This window comes from Oncorhynchus mykiss, chromosome 11, assembly GCF_013265735.2.
Source record: "Oncorhynchus mykiss isolate Arlee chromosome 11, USDA_OmykA_1.1, whole genome shotgun sequence".
NCBI classification, from domain to species: Eukaryota; Metazoa; Chordata; class Actinopteri; order Salmoniformes; family Salmonidae; genus Oncorhynchus; species Oncorhynchus mykiss.
In genome coordinates this window covers 50,077,173-50,099,110 of record NC_048575.1, presented here as the reverse complement: position 1 = coordinate 50,099,110, position 21,938 = coordinate 50,077,173, and the positions used below count along the sequence as shown (strand labels likewise).

Sequence of the window (21,938 nt, the reverse complement as noted above, 5' to 3'; positions counted from 1 at the left end):
TCACATCACCCTCCTGCACGTTAAATGTTACCTGTGTATCCAGTACGGCAATCGCAGCGGTAGTTGTTGGTGAGCTGGACGCAGTTGTGTGTCCCGCGGGGGTCACATGGGTTGGACAGGCACTCGTTGACGTCCCCCTCACAGCGCTCCCCTACGTAACCGGCGGGACAGATACAGTGGTAACCTCCCACCCTGTCAACACACTTCCCCTTGTTGAAGCACTTGGGCTCGTTGGTGACTTGGTCTGTGAAGGGGTTGCAGTCGTCTATGTTGATCTCACAGTGAACGCCTGAGAGGTGGAGGTCAGGAGGAAGAGGGGAGGAACAGTCAGCCTAAACACAACCTAAATCCTACGACCTGCAATGGGGCAATACACATTTGAATGTACAGTTTTGTGGTGTTTTCTCTTGTTTGCTCCCTATGTAACCACACTTTTTGGGGGGCAACATTCATTTCAACAGTACTTCAGCTGACCAACAAGAAACACACCCTTTATGTCCAAGAGATAAATCAATCCTGCATTTGACGGGGAGGAGAGTTTCAGACATGTGCTGGACACTGTTAAGCCCTAATTAATGAAGTGTGGTGGATTTGAGAGAGGTAGGTAGAGAGAGAGAGAGACAAAGAGTGGGAGTACGGAGAGGAACAGAGGAGACCAGAGGAGTGAGGGATAGAGAGTAAGAGAGAGTGGGAGTACAGAGAAAAGCAGAGGAGAGGAGAGAGGGATAGAGAAAGAGGGAGAAGAGACCAGAGGAGAGGATGTAGGGAAGAAGGAGGGAGATGGTGTGTGTGGAGGTGGGTGGCGGGGCTCTGACCTTGGGTTCCCCTGGGACAGGAGCATTTGTAGGTATTGATCAGGTCAATGCAGGTGCCCCCGTTCTGGCACGGCTGGGAGAAACACTCATTGATCTCGTTGGAGCAATTCGTCCCGACGTATCCTGCCACGCACTGAGAGAGGAGAGAAAAAGCCAAACCAAACGACTGACATGAAACAAGGCCGTTTCTGTTTACCTGGCTGTTTTTTGCCAGTTTTCCACACAGGTCAGCAAATTCTCCTTCCTCAGAGATCTCCACAAATGAGCAGTGTGTTGGTCTGTTAATAAACAGCCTTCACCAGTCTAGGTTTAATAGGGAGAATCACTTAGAAAGGACACCAACACACTTATTTACACGACCCAAAAACGTGACGATCATTTCAAAAAGTGAGAATATCTGACAATGTTTCAGACCAGGAAACACTTTAAAATAAACATTTCTGGAGGCGTAGAATCCCTGTTCAGGTAGGTATCGGTTCACCATTAGGTCACATTTGTTATGCGTTTCACCCAGGGCCGGAGAAATAAGTGGAGAGTGCTGTGTTCCTAGTGAGCAGCCTACCTTGCAGGAGTACCCTCCTAGGAAGTCAGTGCAGGTGGCTCCGTTCTGACAGGGGTTGGGGGTGCACTCATCCACCTGCTCCTCACAGTAGCTGCCTGTGTAACCCGCCTGGCAGTGGCAGTAGTGGGTGTTCCCCGCGTCCAGACACTGGCCTGAGTTACGACACAGAGCAACTACCTCCACACCTGGAGGCGGGAGGGCAGAGAGAGGGAGAATAGCCAAGTGTTCATGTTACAGGTGTGAGATTGATACTAACACAACAACAACAACAACAACAACACATCCAACCTCATACATGCAGGCGTTCACGCACACGCACACACAACACACACATACACACACCCTCCTTCACACTCCCAGTGTTACCTCTTTGTTTGGCAGCCACCTCGCAGGAGACGCTTGGCACATCGCAGTAGAGCCCTGTCCAGCCGGTCTGGCACTCACAGCTGTAAGTGGTGCCAGTCTGCCAACAGGTGCCCCCGTTCTTACAGGGAGACGAGTCACACCAGCGTACCAGATTCTGCGGAGAAACAGACACACCATAGACACAGTTAGTCACTAGGTGAGTAGACAGGTGGAAGTGACTGGAAATGTGCACGGTTGTTTCACAGCTACAGACATCATTATAGCTGACGTTTGTAGTGCGCGTTAACTTAAACGTATTCATACCACCTCTGTTCAGCCAAGTATTTGATTCCTAAAAGCACATTTTATTTGACAATAGCAACATGGTATATTGCCTACAGCCAGTATGAAGTCAAATTTTTACTGGGCCTACACTGTACCTGGCAGTTGAGTCCAATGTAGCCCTGGGGACAAGTACACTTGTAGGTGCCATAGCTGTCCTGGCAGGTGCCTCCGTTCAGGCAGGGCCTGGAGTCACACTCGTTGATGTCGTGTTGGCAGTAGCTGCCAGTGAAGCCAGGTGGGCACAGGCAGGTGTAAGTGTTGATGCCGTCCAGACACGTGCCACCGTTGAAACAAGAGCTGGGGATAAAAGACCGTCAAAACATCAATCAAGCAATACCAGGCGTATCACGTGAAAGCCGGGTTGAATGTTTTTATTCGGCCAAATTAGTAAAGTGGCTTAGTAAGTGTGAACTTCTTGGGTTATAACAGGAGAGTCATTTAGTGTTATTAAACTTTCCGCCACAGGGGGCAGAAGTGGACAGGAGAAAAAAAAGAGGTAGGTCAAAGTGATATTCATCGTTTGTGACAGAGACGCAACAGGCCATGTGACGAAGATAAGACAGAAAGAAATAGGAGTCCGAGCTCTCTTCACCTCTCAGTGCAGTCAGGTGTGTTGTTCTCACAGTGTATCCCACTGAAGCCAGAGGGACAGGTGCAGGTGTAGCTGTTGACACAGTCTGTACAGTTGGCTCCATTCTTACATGGGTTACTGTCGCACTCATTGATGTCCTCCTCACACTTAGTGCCACGGAAACCAGGCAGGCAGGTGCACACAAAGTTGTCCACTTCGTCCCGGCAGAAACCTCCATTGCTGCAGGGGTCTAAGGACGAGAGCAAGGAGGGAGAAAAGTTAGCTGATAGCTTAGCACACTGGCTGCGGCTCAATAGTCTCGATTAGCTTCCTTTCTTGTATTTTTTTTTCTCCCCCCACTGATCACAAGGCAGATGTTATAGAGATATGTAGTTTTTAACTTATCAGTCATAAATAAAAGAGCCAAGGAGAGGGAACAACTTTAGAGTATTGAGACATGGCCACTGTCTCATATCCACCTGTTTTCATGAGGAAGTCATGAAGATGAGAGGAAAGGAGACTTACTGGGCTTGCAGTCGTCAATGTTGGTCTCGCAGTTGCGGCCAGCATAGCCGGCCTTGCAGCCACAGCGGTAGTTGCCTTTGGTGTTCTCGCAGGTGGCCCCATTGAGACAGGGGTTCTTCACACACTCGTTAATGTCCACCTCACAGGTCTGGCCTATAGAGGGTAGGGAAGAGGAGGGAGGGGCGAGGCTTACTACACATACATCACTGAGATCGTTTGCCCATTTTTTTTAAAGATATTTTGTCTATTTTCATATATGTATATAAATGCATAAGAATGACACAATCTACTTTTAAGATATTGCTCCCACACCTTGCCAGCCCTCTGGACACACACAGGAGAAGTTCTCGTAGTCCTCAGACTCCTGACACACACCTGCGTTCTTGCAGGGTTTGGTGCTGCAGGGTGCCAGCAGGGTCTCACAGTTCTCACCTATTACACACACACACACACACACACACACACACAAACTTTTAGATAATGGACATTAACTATGCTCAATATTAAAATTCTCATATTATTATCATGTCTAATACTATTGTTTGTCGGAACCAGAGTATCATGACAAGAAGTAGTGGGTGTCTGGATAGACCGCCCTACGTAGATAATGCTTTCATTGGACATTTAAACACTTCATTCAGGAGGACATCAGGAGGCTTCTTGCCCACAGTGTAAAGCTCTGTGAGTGTTCGAGAGCAGAGCTGTTTGGGCCTGCGGAGACAATTCCCTTTCTGTTTTCACGGTACCCGGCGCGGACAGGAAGCAGGCTGACGTTTCCTGCTATTGTCAAGGCATTTGCTGTTCTGTGAGACAGGAAGTCTGCAAACAGGAAATGTGTCAAGCAGCCGGGTCGTTCGTTCCCAACCCCTATTATTTCAGGTCCCAACGCTGTGTGAATTTTTCCAAAAAGACGGGGAATAAATAACAAATGTGCCCAAAGGCAGTCCATCATTATCTGTTTTTTCAAATAATACAAGAAGGGAGGAAAGGAAAGGACGTGAGGACTGCTGAAAAATATTGTGCTGTTATCAGGGACACTTGCGAAGTTGTCATGGCGGGCCAACGTCAACACACCAGACGCTGGAGTCTTTTAGCCAAGAGGAAGGATTGCTGCTGAACTTTCATCGACAGCTTGGTCTTTCCAGAGCATGTTTTTCCTGTATGTCCAATGCCGTAGAGAAGCAACAACGTAGCGCCCCACAGCAAGGGAATAGAAAACAGCACACTTAGACAGACAGACACTCAGACAAATATTTCACAATAGACAAATATGTTCATACCGGTGTATGGGAGTAGACAGTTGCACTTGTAGCCAGCGACATCATCGATGCAGGTCCCTTGGTTCAGACAGGGATTGGAGGCACATTCGTTGATGTTCGTCTGACAACTTGGACCTGGAATCGAAAGGTCAAGAAGATATGTAGCACATGAGTTGGAGTTTGAGTCAGGGTCAAATAGATAAAAACAGTACAATGTATTGATGGTGGGAGTGCGATCTAGACGACCACACACACAAAGACACACACACACTAACTCACCAGTGAAGCCCACTCTACATGAGCAGACGTATCCGCTGGTCATATCCTTGCAGGTGCCTCCGTTCATGCAGGGGTTGGACTCACACTCGTTGTTGTTGATGTCACAGTTCTTGCCACTCCAGCCATTGTCACACAGACAGTTGTAACTAAGGATAAGATGGAAAAGCTCAGTATTAGAGAAACATACATTATCTTTCACTTTGATACTGTATATTCATAGTTCCATACCATACATGTAGGGAAGATTTCTAGATGTAAATTAAACACAACTATGTCATTTCCTTCAGAGGAGGAGCCATGGAGACAGATGAAAGAGGCAGACTCACCCGTTGACCTTGTCTTGACAGTGGCCATGGATACAGGGGTTGCTAAGGCACTCGTTGACCTGGAAGAAGCAGGTGGTGTCATGGTAACCCTCCGGGCACAAACAGGTGAAGCTGTTGATGCCATCGATGCAGGTGCCACCATTGTGACACGGGTTGAGGTCACACTCATCAATGTTGATGTTGCACATGGTCCCTGTGAAGTAGAACCCATGAACATGTTTACTTCTCCGACCCCTCGTATGGTAGCATCTCAACTTTATACCACTAGGAACGTTTATGGTTTACAAGCGCATGAAATTGGTTTAACAAAAATGATACAAATGAATAATGCTTTATGGTTAGACCTAACATAATATTATTTTGTTGTCTTTGGAGTTTGGACTTTGGTTAGATTTTTATGAAGATATCATTTTGAAGTAAAACACAAGGCACAACCCATACTACACCAGACAATGGACCACACAATGGGCTCTATGTCCCCAAAGTAAATGCATCCATCTCGAGAAACATGGGGTTTTTAAGTCTGCTTTTGTCGGCCAATTGAAGCTCTGCAGCCATTCAGCATAGACCAACTTCTGCCCCTTTTAAAAGATCAACTTTCAGGAATCTTTCAGGGGATCTTTTCTCCTGTGAAATCCCCCGGTGGGTGTTGGTCCTTTCGGGGCCTGGCGAGAGAGGCCAGCTTGTGTGTCTAGGCAGCAGGTTGGGGACAGGGAGGGGCTGGAAAGTGACACCGCCACGGAAGGCCTCAAAAGGAGTGCGTTCGCTCACCATCTGTTACCCCTCCCTCTCTTCCATCCCTTCATGCTGCCCCCTACGCCCTTGTTGTCCTCCCCTCGCCTGAGGTCTGAATAGGAGACGAAAACACGCACGGCGGTAGGAGTACCCCCTTCAAGTCTCCACCTGGGTTGTCACAGTCTACTTACCGCTGTAGCCGGGCTCGCAGGCACACTCGTAGCCGTTGATCTTGTCGAGGCATGTCCCGTAGTCACATGGCTTGCTCTTGCAGTCGTCCAGGTTGACTTCACAGTTTATACCTAAGGGGCAAAGAAATTAGCATCAAAGTTTCTATAATTACATTTTCACAGATGAAAGTACATCTGGATGATTTTATTGTGAAGGCCAATTTTGAGTTAAGAGGAGAAGTATTTTAGTGTGTGTGTGTGTGTGTGTGTGTGTGTGTGTGTCTGACCTGTGGTGCCCTTGGGGCAGGTGCAGATATAGGAGTTCTCGCGGTCCTGGCAGATGCCTCCGTTCCGACAGGGCTGACTCAGACACTCATTAATGTTGGTCTCGCACAACCGGCCCATGTAACCAGGGCGACAGTAACAGGTGAAGGAGGCCAGGCCGTCTTTACAGGTACCATAGTGACAGGGGGCTGAGAAACACTCATTGATGTCAGTCTCACAGTGTTGCCCCGTGTAACCTGGTGGAAAGAGAAGAAGTTGGTCACTGTCTCATTTCTCCCCATTTGATTCAGGATGCATAAAATATTCAATCAGTGTTGGTAGATTGCTTAGTTGGTTGCTTTGTTGCTGCTTTGTATACCTTCAGTGCAATCACAGGTGTACTTGTTGGGGCCGTCGGTGCACTTGGCGCCATTCTTGCAAGGCGTGCTGGCGCACTCGTCAATGTCTATCTGGCAGAGATTCCCAGCAAAGCCTAGAAAAACAAGAAGGGCTGGGGGTGAGTTTGTGTGCACGTACGTGTGTGTGTGTGTGTGTGTGTGGGGGGAGTGGAGTGATCTCACCAAGCCCAAACTATTCCCACTCTTGCCCTGGAACATACATTATGAGAGCCCTCAACGACAGAGGTGGCTGCATATTAATCAACATCTCCGCCGTACTACAAGCTTTCTGTTTTCTTTTATTTCTACTCCCTTTCACCACTTCTCCCCCAAAAAAACTGCATCTGGGAAAAGGGGGTATAAAAAGAAGGGGCGAAAAACTTCCAAGGCCTCATGACCAGGGGTGAGAGACAAAGGGGGGACTGTCTGCTCAATGCAACGCGAAGCCGAGCCGGTTGCCTCTTTTGTCCCCCAAAACTTTTCCATCACAATGTGCATTCTCCCGTCTTGCCCCTCTCCCCGCCCGCCGCGCCCAAAAGGGCCAGCTTGACCTCTGAACTCAGCTATTCAAATCCATCGTCATTCAAAAAAATCAACCAGCAGGCTCCCATTTTTCTCTAGTTATTCTAATCTGTTTTAGTTTGTTTCCTCTTCCAACTTCTGTTGCTGGAGCACATTTACATTCTGAGCGGAAAGAAGATGGATTCTGTTTGATAAAGAGATTAAGAGACCCCCCCCCCCCCCCCTCCTATTGGAACACAGGGGGGGTCTAAGCCAAGCAGCCAGCCAGACATCCCAGTGGTCACTAACCCAGATAGGAAGTGGCTACATGTCTAGCTGTTTGCTCTGCTCCCAGTGGATTTTCCCATTCACAACACAGAGTCCCTTTCGCTTTAGACTGCCCATGCTAACGTTACCTCACACACATCCCAGAGAGGAGATTTATCCCAGGCTCCTGGAATCAGACATTTCAAACCGCCCCAGTGGGGTTTCCATGGAGATGGTGTGTACAGAAATGAAAGGAGAGGACCCTACCCTACCCCAGCCTGGGCTTACACAGGAACAAATTTACATCTCAAGAAGGCAATTCCCCTCTCTCCCCTCCTTAGAGCATAACCGTCTATGTGTCTCAGTCCCCTCCAGTACCCCAACACCGCCTCCTACCCCTTCCACTTTCACCACAGTCTCATTCAAGCCTCTCTCCTGCCCTGTCCCATATACATGGGGGGGCTTTTCAGAAGCTAAGCTCTTGTGTTCTCTGCTGTACCTCCCTACAATTAATTCCTCAGCTTCCTAACTGCACTTTCTCAACACAAGGAGCCTCCTGCCTTTCTCTCTGAACGGTCTTTGATCCGAACCGACTGAGAACTGCACTATTTTGTTCCAGAAATACTTCCAGCCCAGTAGCTCTGGTGAAAGAATGAAAACAAAAACGCATTTTAGAGGGTGAGAAACTTTCCTCTGTGTCGGTTGACCTCACGTTTATCCACCAGAGCATTCCTCTGCTCACAAAACCCTCAATGTCTCTTGTCACATAGTCTAACCCCACTGGAACCTCTGGAGAAATACCTCATAAAATTATCTAAATTCAAAACTTTACTACACACAAAACTGAAAGCTCACAACAGCTTCTCCAACTATACAGAAATTCAATACGCGGAAACACAACACTATTTCAGCTGCTATTCTTATTCCTTCTTTCCTTAGTTCTCAATTAACGTTCTTGTAGCTAGCTACATCCAAACCAAGTTGAACTGCACACTCATCAGAGTTGAGAGTAAAAACTTGTTCAAAGTGTCAACTTCCTCATGGATTTTCCTCCTCGTCGGGAGCTGGCCTGGTAAAGCCTGCCTGAGGCAAGGATTAGAGTCTGCCTCCCGCGCCCGTCCTGTCCGGGGGAGGGGGGGTGATCGACCCCCCTCCTCCCGCTACGACGCACCGGGGCTCACCTGTGGGGCACTGGCAGTGGAAGGTGTTGATCTTGTCGATACACTTCCCATTGTTTAGGCAGGGGTTGTTGGCGCACTCGTCCGTATTGATCTGGCAGAACAGTCCCTCATAGCCTTTAACCAATTAGCAAGGGAAACAAGGCCTGGTTAGTTAGTCAGTGTACAGTAACATTGCCAAATTTCCTGACTTTACAGCTATTATGTTTAGAGTGTGGTCACCCTTTTGATTAAAAAGGTGTCTTTAAACTTGCTAGCAAGAAGAACTTATACTGATGTTGGTAATTAACTGTGTGTGTGTGTGTGTGTGTGTGTGTGTGTGTGTGTGTTACCTGGCATACAGATGCAGTGGAAGCCTCCTATCTGGTCGAGGCAGGTGGCTTCGTTCTGGCAGGGGTTGGAGAGGCACTCGTTGATGTCGTGTTCACAGCGAGCCCCAGAGAAACCGGGCTGACACTTACACTGGAACGATCCCTTGGTGTTCAGGCACTTCCCTCCGTGCTCACAGGGGTTACCACCTAGACACAGAGCGAGAGAGAGAGAGACATGGAGTGTACCTTAACAAACACATTGCAGGGCGTGCTCCTTCGTGCTGCATTGTCGGAACTAGAAGCACAAGCATTTCGCTACACTCGCATTAACATCTGCTAACCATGTGTATGTGACAAATAAAATTTGATTTGATTTGATTTTGCTCTGTGGTGGTTGCTACCTGTCTGTGTCTCTGCCCTCTCTGGTGTTGAGTGATTCACATTTCCAGTTCAAACTAACCAAACCTATTCCTGTAGTGATCTAATGTGTGTTCAGATCAAATCACATTTTATTGGTCACATACACACGGTTAGCAGATGTTAATGCGAGTGTAGCGAAATGCTTGTGCTTCTAGTTCCGACCGTTCATCAATATCTAACAAGTAATCTAACAGTTTCACAACAACTACCTAATACACACAAATGTAAATAGATGGTATAAGATACAGTATATACATATGAGATGAGTGATGTAAGATATACGTAAACATTATTAAAGTAGCATTTTTTTTTAAGTGACTACAGATCCATGTATTAACATGGCCAGTGATTTGAGTCAGTGTGTAGGCAGCAGCCTCTCTGCGTTAGTGATGGCTGTTTAACAGTCTGATGGCCTTGAGATGGAAGCTGTTTAGGAAAAGCATCCGTCACTGGCCTGAGTCTACTTACCCAGCGAGCACTCGTCAACATCCTGGTCACAGGCGGCGCCAAAGTAGCCCAGGGGACAGGTGCAGATGGCCTTGCCGTTGACGGGGTTGGTGTCACAGTTGGAGCCTTTCTGACAGGGGTTACTGATACAGGCGTCATCCAGGTGACACAGCAGACCTGGCACGGCACAAGAACAACGGGAGACGCTGATTGGTTTAGTCGTTGCCGTTATTTACTTCGTTAAAAGTTATTTATGTAGCTGTTGCTTTTCAACCATGTAGTGACTATCTGTGCTGTCGGCACTGGACGAGGAAACGCTACCTATTCAGTATCACTAGTGACCACAAGAGATTTTGCATTAAGTTGTAGATATACAAGTGTGCAAAGCTCAGGGTCAGATAAATGGAAAATATATGAGAAATGAAGAAGACCAAAGTCCATCGGCTCACCTGTGCGACCATGGGGACACTCGCAGAAGAAGGACGCCACACGGTCGTGGCAGACGGCCCCCTGATAGCAGGCGGCATTGGCGCAGTCGTCAATATTCTCCCCACAGTCATCGCCCGTCCACCCGTTGACACACACACACTGGTAGGCACCGTAGATGTTGTGGCACGTTCCACCGTTCTGGCACGCGTTGGGCATCAGTTGGCACTCGTCAACGTCCTCTGTACAGAACTGGCCTACAGGGGAGAACATGGGGTAAATGCACTTATCAACAAGCCACAGTGCACACACACAAGTCAAAAGAGTCAAAGAGAGACAAAGATGAGTACTAGTCATAAGAGTCAAAAGAAAGGAGGCTTCCATTATAGAGATCGGAGTAGGGTAAAAGTTACACCATAATCACTGATGCAAGGTCAGATATGTTTTTATTAGCCCAATGGTCTTGGTTAGGATTGAGGGTTAGTAATCTGATCCTAGATCTGTATTTATGACAAACTCTTACCGTGAGTGTAAAAATTAGGGGGGGGGGGGGGGGGGGGGGGGGGGGGGGGTCTGTATAGTTACCTGTGAATTCAGGTTTGCATTGGCAGTTATAGGTGTTAACTCCGTCCACACAGGTTCCTCCATTCTGACACTCGTGTCTTGGACAGTCATCAATGTTGGTGTCACAGTTCTGACCTGAGAAGCCTAGAGAGCACAGGACATGATGTTAAGTACACACATATTACACACTGTAGTTTTTAAATAAGTCCCATCTCAACAGGAGGGGTCATGTTACATTTCCTTGGCTTCAAGTTCCTTGGTGTCCTCATCACTAAGAACCTATCATGGTCCAAACATACCAACACAGTCACGAAGAGGACCCAACAACTCCTCTCATGAGGGTGAAAAGATTTGGCATGGGCCCTCAGATCCTCAAAACGTTCTATAGGTGCACCATTGAGAGCATCTTGACTGGTTGCATCACCGCTCGGTACGGAAACTGCTCGGCCTAGCAAGGCACTACAGAGGGTAGTATGTACAGCCCAGAACATCACTGGGGCCAGGAAAGCCCTAAAAATTGTCAAAGACTCCAGCTACCCAAGTCATAGACCGTTCTCTCTGCTACCGCACGTCAAGCGGTACCCGGAGCACCAAGTCTGGGACCAAAGGGTTCTTTAACAGCTTCTACCCCCAAGCCATAAGACTGCTGAACAGTTAATCAAATGGCTAACCGGACTATTTAAATTGACCCCCTTATTTTATTCTTATTTTTTGCTCGATGTACACTCACTGGACTCTTACCACACACACACACAAAGACACACACACACGGACACACGCATATTGACGCCACACACACACACATTCCTTTGGAATTGCCTGGATTTCCGCATAAATTGGTCATCAAATTTGATGTGATCTTCATCTAAGTCACAACAATAGACAAACACAGTGTGCTTAAACTAATGACACACAAATTATTGTATTTTTCTTGTGTATATTGAATACATCATTTAAACATTCACAGTGTAGGTTGGAAAAAGTATGTGAACCCCTAGGCTAATGACTTCTCCAAAAGCTCATTGGAGTCAGGAGTCAGCTAACCTGGTGTTCAATCAATGAGACGAGATTGGAGATGTTGGTTAGAGCTGCCCTGCCCCATAAAAAACACTCACAAAATTTGAGTTTGCTCTTCACAAGAAGCATTGCCTGATGTGAACCATGCCTCGACCAAAAGAGATCTCAGAAGACCTAAGATTAAGAATTGTTGACTTGCATAATGCTGGAAAGGGTTACAAAAGTATCTCTAAAAGGTTTGATGTTCATCAGTCCACGGTAAGACAAACTGTCTATAAATGGAGAAAGTTCAGCGCTGTTGCTACTCTCCCTAGGAGTGGCCGTCCTGCAAAGATGACTGCAAGAGCACAGAGCAGAATGCTCAATGAGGTTAAGAAGAATCTTAAAGTGTCAGCTGAAGACTTACAGAAATCTCTGGAACATGCTAACATGTCTGTTGATGAGTCTACAATACATAAAACACTAAACCAGAATGGTGTTCATGGGAGGACACCATGGAAGAAGCCACTGTTGTCCAAAAAAAACATTGCTGCACATCTGAAGTTTGCAAAAGTGCACCTGGATGTTACACAGCACTACTGTCAAAATATTATGTAGACAGATGAAACTAAAGTTGAGTTGTTTGGAAGGAACTCACAATACTATGTGTGGAGATAAAAAGGCACAGCACACCAACATCAAAACCTCATCCCAACTGTAAACTATGGTGGAGGGAGGGAGCATCATGGTTTGGGGCTGCTTTGCTGCCTCAGGGCCTGGACAGCTTGCTATCATCAACGGAAATTCCCAAGTTTATCAAGACATTTTGCAAGAGAATGTTAGGCTATCTGTCCGCCAACTGAAGCTCAACAGAAATTGGGTGATGCAACAGGACAACGACCCAAAACACAGAAGTAAATCAACAACAGAATGGCTTCAACAGAAAAAAAATACGCCTTCTGGAGTGGCCTGACCTCAACCCGAATGAGATGCTGTGGCCTGACCTCAACCCGAATGAGATGCTGTGGCATGACCTCAATCCGAATGAGATGCTGTGGCATGACCTCAATCCGATTGGGATGCTGTGGCATGACCTCAATCCGATTGGGATGCTGTGGCATGACCTCAAGAGAGCAGTTCACACCAGACATCCCAAGAATATTACTGAACTGAAACAGTTTTGTAAAGAGGAATAGTCCAAAATTGTGCAGGTCTGATCCGCAACTACAGAAAACATTTGGTTGAGGTTATTGCTGCCAAAGGAGGGTCAACTAGTTATTAAATCCAAGGGTTCACATACTTTTTCCACTCTGCACTGTGAATGTTTACACATTGTGTCAATAAAGACATGAAAATGTTGAATTGTCCGTGTGATATTAGTTTAAGCAGACCGTGTTTGTCTATTGTTGTGACCTAGATGAAGATCAGATCAAATGCTATGACCAATTTATGCAGAAATCCAGGTCATTCCAAAGGGTTCACCTACTTTTTCTTGCCACTGTATCTAAATTACCTCGACTAACCCATACCCCTGCACATTGACTCGGTGCTATTATATTGTGTTATTATTTTTCCTTTAGTTCATTTAGCAAATTTTTCGTATTTAAAAAAAAAACACTGTTAGTACACTCGTTAATAAGTATTTCATGGTAAGGTGTTGTATGGTAATACCTGTTGTATTCGGCGCATGTGACAAATACAATTTGATTTGATATCAAGGAAGCGTATTGTATATCTGAATATATTTGTCCCTTTGCATCCCTCTCTCACACAGCCCTGTCAAAATTGCTTTGTTTCAAAATTGCCTGGTTGGTTCCTTTCAAAACAAGGGGAAACTCCTTTACAGTTGCAGCAGTCAACGGCCTCCTTTTTCAGAGGGGAATGAATGGCAGCGGTGGCAACCCTCCTTTGGTCTGTGTCAGTCAGAACAAACAGCCAGCCAGACCACAGCTTCCCTTCATATAACAGACACCATCGTGCTCTGGCATTACACAACACACCACCACAGTATTGTCTGGCACCCTGGCTGCATAAGAAAAGAAGAGGGACATTTAGGAGGTTATGCTGCCAATTCCACGTAGGTAGAATCTGAGCACCATTGGATTGTTGACAATTCTAGTACTTCTCTTGATTCACAATTATTTCTCTTTGGCAGTGGCGTTTCGGTGAGAGCCATGTTTCACGGCCAAAACAGTGTTAGAGGCACAAAGAAAGTGACGTGGTGCTTACTGGGAGCTCAGTGGAAGTCTAGCTCAGCCTGGCTTAGGAGCAGGGCAGGGTGGAAGTGGTGACCTGTGGGGAGTAGGGAGAGGACGCCCAGTCGCGGTAAACCTGTCTACAGGACTAGCAGGCTCTGTTCCGAGGGTGTTATCATTCAGCCATTTCCTCACGATAAGGCTCAATGCTATCCTGCTCCCCTCTGTTCACACAACACACACATAATGCACTGTGGAGCCACTACACACAGCTCACTAGGGCTGGGCGATTTAACAAATCAATTAGATTTTTTTTTTTTGCGCGATATTCCGAATGCCTGTATCGCAAAAGAAATATGTTTTATGGGCGTTTATGTCCACTTGCTCTCCTGTTGTCTTTTTGGTCTTGTCTCCTTCGCTCCTTCTGTACCCTGTGCAATGACTGTAGGCTGTGTGCACCTTCCTATTTACACACGCACACCAAGCCCCTACGCCTGCCACTCAACACAACAACAGAATGGGACATTTGGACACTGAAACACATTGAGACATTATTTTACTGTAATAGAGGAGACGTTAACCCTTCTGGCGACACCTTTTTGTGTTTCAACTCTTCAAACTGCGCGCAGAGCAGACACTACTAAAACAGGATAATCAATGAACGTGGATTCTGGAAAATGGATCCTCAGTTTGTTGCGTGCGGCATTGCGGTACCACGTACCGCTAGCAGTATTTTAGCCAAGGACTGTTACACTAGCTGTCTAGTCTGTGTTTTATAAATGTGCAATAAGCCTAAAACACAATTACATAAGGAATTTGCAACCCATTCCTATTCTGAGAAATAAGATAGGCCACTTGATTTCAACATCATAACAAAGTGGACAGGCTAGCATGCTGTTCAAACAGCTGGAGATGGACAGAAGGGTGTGTTCCTAACAATTTAACTGTTCTACCTTTGCCAATAGATCCAAGTTGGCTAAACTTGAAATATAAAGATTAGCTGGCTAGTCACTAGCATGTGGGCTTGTACTTGAGAGAGAGTTTATGAGACCTGTGTTCATCTTCTATAATATCCATTATAAGAAGTTGGTCCTTATTAGTGAATGTGCATTAAGCTTCTGGTTCTGGTTAAATTGGTAACAAAAAGGGCATTTTCATAGACAGACTTGAAAGCCAGATCGGTGATTATAGCAAAAAAGACGGTTAAACTATTTTGATAAAATAACACTTGACAAAGCTTATTTAGAGAAAACATTTATCGTGAATCTATGGTAAGTTTAAAAATAAAATAAAGATATGATTTTTAGGCCATATCGCCCTACAGCGCTCTCTCTCTCTCACACACACACACACACACACACACACACACACACACACACACACACACACACACACACACACACACACACACACACACACACACACACACACACACACACACACACAGAGAGCACTGTGGAGCCACTACACACAGCTTCCTCCACAAGTCATCCTGACCAGCCACTAGACAACAGTACCGCTAGTTCATTTCACAGCTGTTTTAGATGTTTGACTTAAGAGGATAGACTGGTGGACAAAACACTTAAGCAGCCCCTAAGTGGAAATGGATTCTACAACTTGAAAGTTCATACTGGGTCAAATCCTAACTTAAAATATAAAATATCACACATGGCCTGATTGTTAATGGCCGAATTGTTAATAATTCTGGACAAAATCTTCAGCTTAATGACTAAAACTTAATGTACAGTGCCTTCAGAAAGTATCCTGGACTTATTCCAAATTGTGTTGTGTTACAACCTGAATTCAAAATGTATTAAATATATCTGTTTTCTCACCCATCTACACACAATACCCCATCATGACTATGTGAAAACATGTTGAAAATTAAATACAGAAATATCTCATTTGCACAAGTATTCACACCCCTGAGTCAATACTTTGTAGAAGCACCTTAGGCAGCGATTACAGCTGTGAGTCTTTCTGGGTAAGTCTTTCCACATCTGGATTGTGCAACATCTGCCCATTATTCTTTTCAACATCCTCAAGCGCTGTCAAATTGGTTGTTGATCATCGCTAGACAACTAGTTTCAGGTCTTGCCATAGATTTTCAAGTAGATTTAAGTCGAGAGAAAAAGAAGAAACCCACACACTGCTCTTGCTAGTATCACTGTTCTTTAATTATCTTTACGTATCGGCCTCAAGGCCTTCCTCAAGCTCTGACGAAGGCCTTGAGGTCGATACGTAAAGCTAATTAAAGAACAGTGATACAAGCAAGAGCAGCGTGTGGTATCTTCTTTTTTCTCATCTTATTTAACTGTTACCATGCACCTGCAACAAAGATAGCTCAGATGTGCGAGTGCCTTTTGAATTTTGTCAAAACTATAACTCGGCCACTCAGGAACATTCACTGTCTTCTTGGTAAGCAACTCCAGTGTAGATTTGGTCTTGTGTTTTAGGTTATTGTCCTGCTGAAAGGTGAATTCGTCTCCCAGGATCTGGTGGAAAGCAGACTGAACCAGGTTTTTCTCTAGGATTTTGCCTGTGCTCCATTCAGTTTCTTTTTTATTCTGAAAAACTCCCCAGTCCTTAACTATTACAAGCAAACACATAACATGATGCAGCCACCACTATGCTTGAAAGTATGGAGAGTGGTACTCAGGGATGTGTTGTATTGTATTTGCCCCAAACATAACACTGTATTCAGGACAAAAAGTAAATTGTTTTGCCACATGTTTTGCAGCATTACTTTAGTGCTTTATTGCAAACAGGATGCTTGTTTTGGTATATTTTTGATTCTGTACAGGCTTCCTTCTTTTAACTCTGTCGTTTAGGTTAGTACTGTGGAGTAACTACAATGTTGTCAATCCATCCTTAGTTTTCTCCAATCAGAGCCATTCAACTCTGTAACTGTTTTAAAGTCACCATTGGTGAAATCCCTAGGCGGTTTCCTTCCTCTCCGGCAACTGTGTTAGGAGGGACAACTGCATCTTTGTAGTGACTGGGTATATTGATACACCATCCAAAATGTAATTAATAACTTCACCATGCTCAAAGTGGTATTCAATGTCTGTTTTTTTATTTGTACCCATCTACCAATAGGTGCCCTTCTTTGTGAGGCATTGGAAAACCTCCCTGGTCTTTGTGGTTCAATGTGTGGGGTAGCCATTCAAAAATCATGTTAAATACTATTATTGCACACAGAGTGAGTCCATGCAACTTATTATGTGACTTGAACGTATTTAGGCTTGCCATAACAAAGGGATTGAATACTTATTGACTCAAAAAAACGTCAGCTTTTCATTTTTAATTCAACGTAAATCCACTTTGACAGTGACCAAAAATCTCAATTTAATCCATTTTAAATTCAGGCTGTAAAATAATATTTTGAAAAGGGGTATAAATACTTTCTGAAGTAAATGTAGGCTTGGGCCCATAGGGGATCAGATGGGACAACATTAACAGAGCAGTACCTGGCACACAGGAGCATTCGTAGGTGGTGTCTCCCTTCTGGACGCAGGTGGCCCCGTTGTGGCAGGGGGAGGGGTTGCACGGTAGGTAGCGGGTATCGCAGTGCTTGCCCGTATACTCCTGGGGACACTGGCAGCGGTAGGTGCCCACCTCGTTCACACACACGCCTCCATTCTTGCAGGGTGAGGGGTTTTGGGCACACTCATTGACGTCCTGCTTGCAGGTCTGGCCATAGAAGAAGGGGGTGCAGGAGCAGATGTAGTGGGACTCGAAGGGGGTGCACTGCCCGCCGTTGGCACAGGGGTTAGAGGCACAGGGGTCTGCCTGCTGGCACTGCTTACCTGAAAGAGACAGACACACATCTTGTAAATGAAATCAGGATTTTGATCTTTATTTACATACGTAGCAGCACCTTGTTTCTTTTCATGTGCTACAATTAGTTGTAACCATGGTCAGTTTGAATATTTGAAAGAACATAAGACCGGTTAGTAATGTTATTTATTACTACTAGACTGTGCAGCTTTTCCCTCCAGTATTCCGACTATAGTGTGAGTAGTAAATATGACCGTGTTTACCAGACCAGCCAGGAGGACATCTACACTTGTACTCTTTGAGGTTGACCAGGTCGCAAGTGCCACCGTTCCGGCAGGGTAAACTGAGACAGGCGTTGTCGATGGGCGTCAGACATAGGCGGTCCGTGAAGCCTGGCCGGCAGAAACACGTGAATTCCACTGAATTCCCACGGGGCACCATGCGACACGAGCCGCCATTTTTACATGAAGAGTAGGTGCAGGGGTCCTGATGCTGACACCTGTTCCCCACGTATCCATCCCGACATCTGGAAAGAGAGAGAGAGAGAGGCGGGTTGAGTCAGAAAGATAATAATAATAAGCACTAAGGGTTGAGGAAAAGTTGTATTCAACAGGTGTGGACTGGCGACAAAAGACACTGCACTAAATGTGTTTGTTTTTTAAGTTAATGAGTCAAGCATGTGTGTGGCCAGTACAATGCAACCTGTCCTTGTCTTGTTTTAATAGACGGACGATATGGGAACACAGCAAGAGTGAAAGCAAACATCTACTAGTTGTCATCCACTTTCTTACTTCCACCTCTGATGTTTTCAGAGGTCAGTGCAAACAAGGCGAGGAAGCCACCGAGATGTTCCCATTGTGTGCTCATCAATATAGACCTTCAGCAGCCTGGGAAACAGGCTCAGCCTGACACTAACTAAGTAACTAACTAGCCCCTGCTCTCAGTGAAAGACGCTCTGAGGGCTCAGTTCTCTCTGTCCTGCCCACTGTTTTAACTACACGGCAACGCAGCCATGAGAAACTATGCAGCTAAACACCACATTTTCCTTGTCACTGTTGTCCTTTCAGACAATGTGTTTAAGGCCATAAAACCCTGACTGCAGGATATGGGGGGCAAGGGGGTGGGACAGGGGGCATCATCCACCCCTGTGATGTTTCTCACAGGTCCTCTTAGAGTCATAAAGTGGCCCCCAGCAAACGGTTCCCAGAGATAATGAGAGAAGTGAAATTCCACAGTGTGCCATCACAGCAGCAAGATTTGTGACCTGTTGCCACAAGAAAACGGGCAACCAGGGAAGAACAAACACCATTGTAAACACAACCAATATTTATGTTTATTTATTTCCCTTTTGTACTATTTGCACACTGGTTACAACACTGTACATAACCATAATATACAATTTGAAATGTCTATTCTTTACAAACTTTTGTGAGTGTAATGTTTACTGTTCCTTTCTGATTGTTTATTTGACTTTTGTTTCTTATCTATTTAACTTGCTTTGGGAATGTAAACATAGTTTTCCTACGCCAATGAAGCCCTTCGAATCGAAATTGAATTGAATTGAGAGGGAACGAGAGAAGGAGAGAGGAAGAGAGCGGGGGTCGGCAGGAATGGATTCGCACATTTACTATTACAATGACAGGGCTTGGAGAGTCCCCCGAGGCAACACAAGGTCAACTCCCAACAAAGAGCCACACACACACACACACACACACACACACACACACACACACACACACACACACACACACACACACACACACACACACACACACACACACACACACACACACACACACACAGAGAGAGGTGGTCAGGGTCCGTGGAAAGAGATAACCCACCACTCTGTCTAGGACCTCACTGCTACCAAATGCTCCCATGTGTCATCCAAGGGGTTTCTGTACTGTTTTCCACATGTTTGGATGGTGAGGGTTGTTGGTCATTGTGGATAGACTGACTCCATTCATCAACACTACACAACAACATTGAGCTGAACTCTGATGAGCTGACTGAATTCTTGTACATAATCCGGTCTCATTTTTGACAAAGGTAGCCCCATGGCCCACATCAACAGCTCTTAGCAAGAAATATGCTCCACTCCACTCCTTTTTTTTCCAGCGCTCATTCATTCAAAGGACAAGGCCGTGTCTATGCCCGTCTTTGAACTCAGAGCTAACATTATGGAGAGTTCAAAGCAGTGTTCCTCCACCTCAATGCCCTGTATTCTTCTACTGTATAGTCTTTCTCTCTCTCGCTCTCTGACAGCCAGAGACAAGGGATATAGAGAGATAGCAAACTCTAGAGCCACACAGACACTTTTGGTATCAGTTATCCTCCTAGTGAAACGTTCGCTAATTCATTGTCAATTCCCCCAAGGCAAAACATAAAGAAACATTTAACACAAAAAACATCGGGATTGGTCTGAAGCCGAAAGGAAATTCACATGAAAGACAATACAGAGCCCCCAAAAAGCTGATTCCTTTCCATTGGAGGCTGATGTTGTTTTCGTTCTCCAGTTGCCACTAGTATTGTATTCATTTACATCGTTAATAGTTGTTGATTATAGCTACTGTGTCTCATTCTGGGGGATTCCATAATGTAACAATGTCTCAGCAACCTTTAAATACTGTTAAAAGTTCTGTCACTCCAAAATACTATCACATAGTTGTCTATAAGTCTATTACTATTGGCCCTAAGGGGGCTAACTAAATCACCTCCCCAAACATTCCCAGGGGGCCGTTGGTTGTGTGAGCAGAGCTGGGGGCCCGGGGCCAAGCAGAGGCCCCCCTGTGGGGACAGACGTGTGTTTAGACAGGGTCTCTCTCTCACGGGATTAGGGTGGCCAGGGAAAGAAAACATCACATGCTAGGCTGGGCACTAGCTACACAAACATGAAGGGCCTGATGGCATGTCACGCTGCTTTAATGCTAGGCTAGGCTACCTCTGGTTTCCAATCACTGGGAAATACTAGAGAATCATCCATCTTGGGTTACAGGGAGCATGCTTGTCAGGATGTTTTTTTCTAGAGAGATATAGAGTAAGAAGGAGGAGAAAAGGCCATTTACCAAAATCCCAACATTGCCATATGCTATTTGAGGACTATTCTAAATCTAAACATGATCAAATGTATTTTCCTGTGGTGAGAAGAACACATGTTCAGTTCATCCTTGTTCTCCAGAGTTTCACTACAAGCCCTTCAATTGTTCAGATCATTCGCTATCTTTTTTAATTATGACAGAGATGTAGAAGCATTCTGCCAGCTAGCATTCATAGCAATGCAGTTCTGAAATAGTGGGGGTCTATAAGCCAACCCAGGTCTCCCAGAGAGGGACACAGAGCAGACATAGCGGGAGCCTGGTGCTGGGGTCGTGAGGCGGGGCATGCGTCACACTCTGAGCCATCGTTCCCAAAAGGCTGCAGCGACGGAGCAGGTGCGCATGTAAATGAGGGGACGGCAGCTGCTGCCTGGCCAGCGCTCCCCCCCCCCCCCCCCCTTCAGCAGTGGAGGGGGTTGGATGAGTGGCTCCATTGTTTCTCCTACCCATTCAGATCTAACCACAGGCAGGCCAGGCCGGGAGCCTCCAAGCTGAGAGTGTTCATTCAGCTGGTAAACCTTCTCCTCTCTGTTCCTTCTCTGTCCACAAACAAGTTTTTCCTCTTTCTCCATCGGGCTCATCCCTGGCCTCTCTCTCTCTCTCTCTCTCCATCGGGCTCATCCCTGACCTCTCTCTCTCTCTCCTTAAGGCTCATCCCTGGCCTCTCTCTCTCTCCATCGGGCTCATCCCTGGCCTCTCTCTCTCTCCATCGGGCTCATCCCTGGCCTCTCTCTCTCTCTCTCCATCAGGCTCATCCCTGGCCTCTCACTCTCTCTCTCCATCAGGCTCATCCCTGGCCTCTCTCTCTCTCTCTCTCCATCAGGCTCATCCCTGGCCTCTCTCTCTCTCTCTCTCTCCACCGGGCTCATCCCTGGCCTCTCTCTCTCTCTCTCTCCATCGGGCTCATCCCTGGCCTCTCTCTCTCTCTCTCTCCATCGGGCCCATCCCTGGCCTCTCTCTCTCTCCATCAGGCTCATCCCTGGCCTCTCTCTCTCTCCATCAGGCTCATCCCTGGCCTCTCTCTCTCTCCATCGGGCTCATCCCTGGCCTCTCTCTCTCTCCATCAGGCTCATCCCTGGCCTCTCTCTCTCTCCATCGGGCTCATCCCTGGCCTCTCTCTCTCTCCATCGGGCTCATCTCTGGCCGCTCTCTCTCTCTCCATCG

General features: G+C 46.2%; 1 protein-coding gene across 2 annotated transcripts in view; it reads right to left on the bottom strand.

Moving 5' to 3' along the window:
* The window catches only part of LOC110535851 (neurogenic locus notch homolog protein 1), a 47,833-nt gene that overhangs the window by 10,892 nt on the left and 15,003 nt on the right, over positions 1 to 21,938 (bottom strand). For both annotated transcript variants that reach the window (XM_021621178.2, XM_021621179.2), the window contains exons 3-23: positions 17,943 to 18,205; positions 17,370 to 17,708; positions 10,730 to 10,852; positions 10,168 to 10,401; positions 9,740 to 9,895; positions 8,873 to 9,058; positions 8,544 to 8,657; positions 6,576 to 6,689; positions 6,220 to 6,453; positions 5,954 to 6,064; positions 5,028 to 5,220; positions 4,702 to 4,847; positions 4,444 to 4,557; positions 3,476 to 3,595; positions 3,164 to 3,316; positions 2,660 to 2,888; positions 2,163 to 2,364; positions 1,744 to 1,897; positions 1,378 to 1,562; positions 816 to 948; positions 32 to 289 (exon numbers count right to left, since the gene is read on the bottom strand). In XM_021621178.2, the coding sequence (XP_021476853.2) occupies positions 32 to 289; positions 816 to 948; positions 1,378 to 1,562; positions 1,744 to 1,897; positions 2,163 to 2,364; positions 2,660 to 2,888; positions 3,164 to 3,316; positions 3,476 to 3,595; positions 4,444 to 4,557; positions 4,702 to 4,847; positions 5,028 to 5,220; positions 5,954 to 6,064; positions 6,220 to 6,453; positions 6,576 to 6,689; positions 8,544 to 8,657; positions 8,873 to 9,058; positions 9,740 to 9,895; positions 10,168 to 10,401; positions 10,730 to 10,852; positions 17,370 to 17,708; positions 17,943 to 18,205 (3,761 nt within the window). The remainder of the gene's footprint in view (positions 1 to 31; positions 290 to 815; positions 949 to 1,377; positions 1,563 to 1,743; positions 1,898 to 2,162; positions 2,365 to 2,659; positions 2,889 to 3,163; positions 3,317 to 3,475; positions 3,596 to 4,443; positions 4,558 to 4,701; positions 4,848 to 5,027; positions 5,221 to 5,953; positions 6,065 to 6,219; positions 6,454 to 6,575; positions 6,690 to 8,543; positions 8,658 to 8,872; positions 9,059 to 9,739; positions 9,896 to 10,167; positions 10,402 to 10,729; positions 10,853 to 17,369; positions 17,709 to 17,942; positions 18,206 to 21,938) is intronic.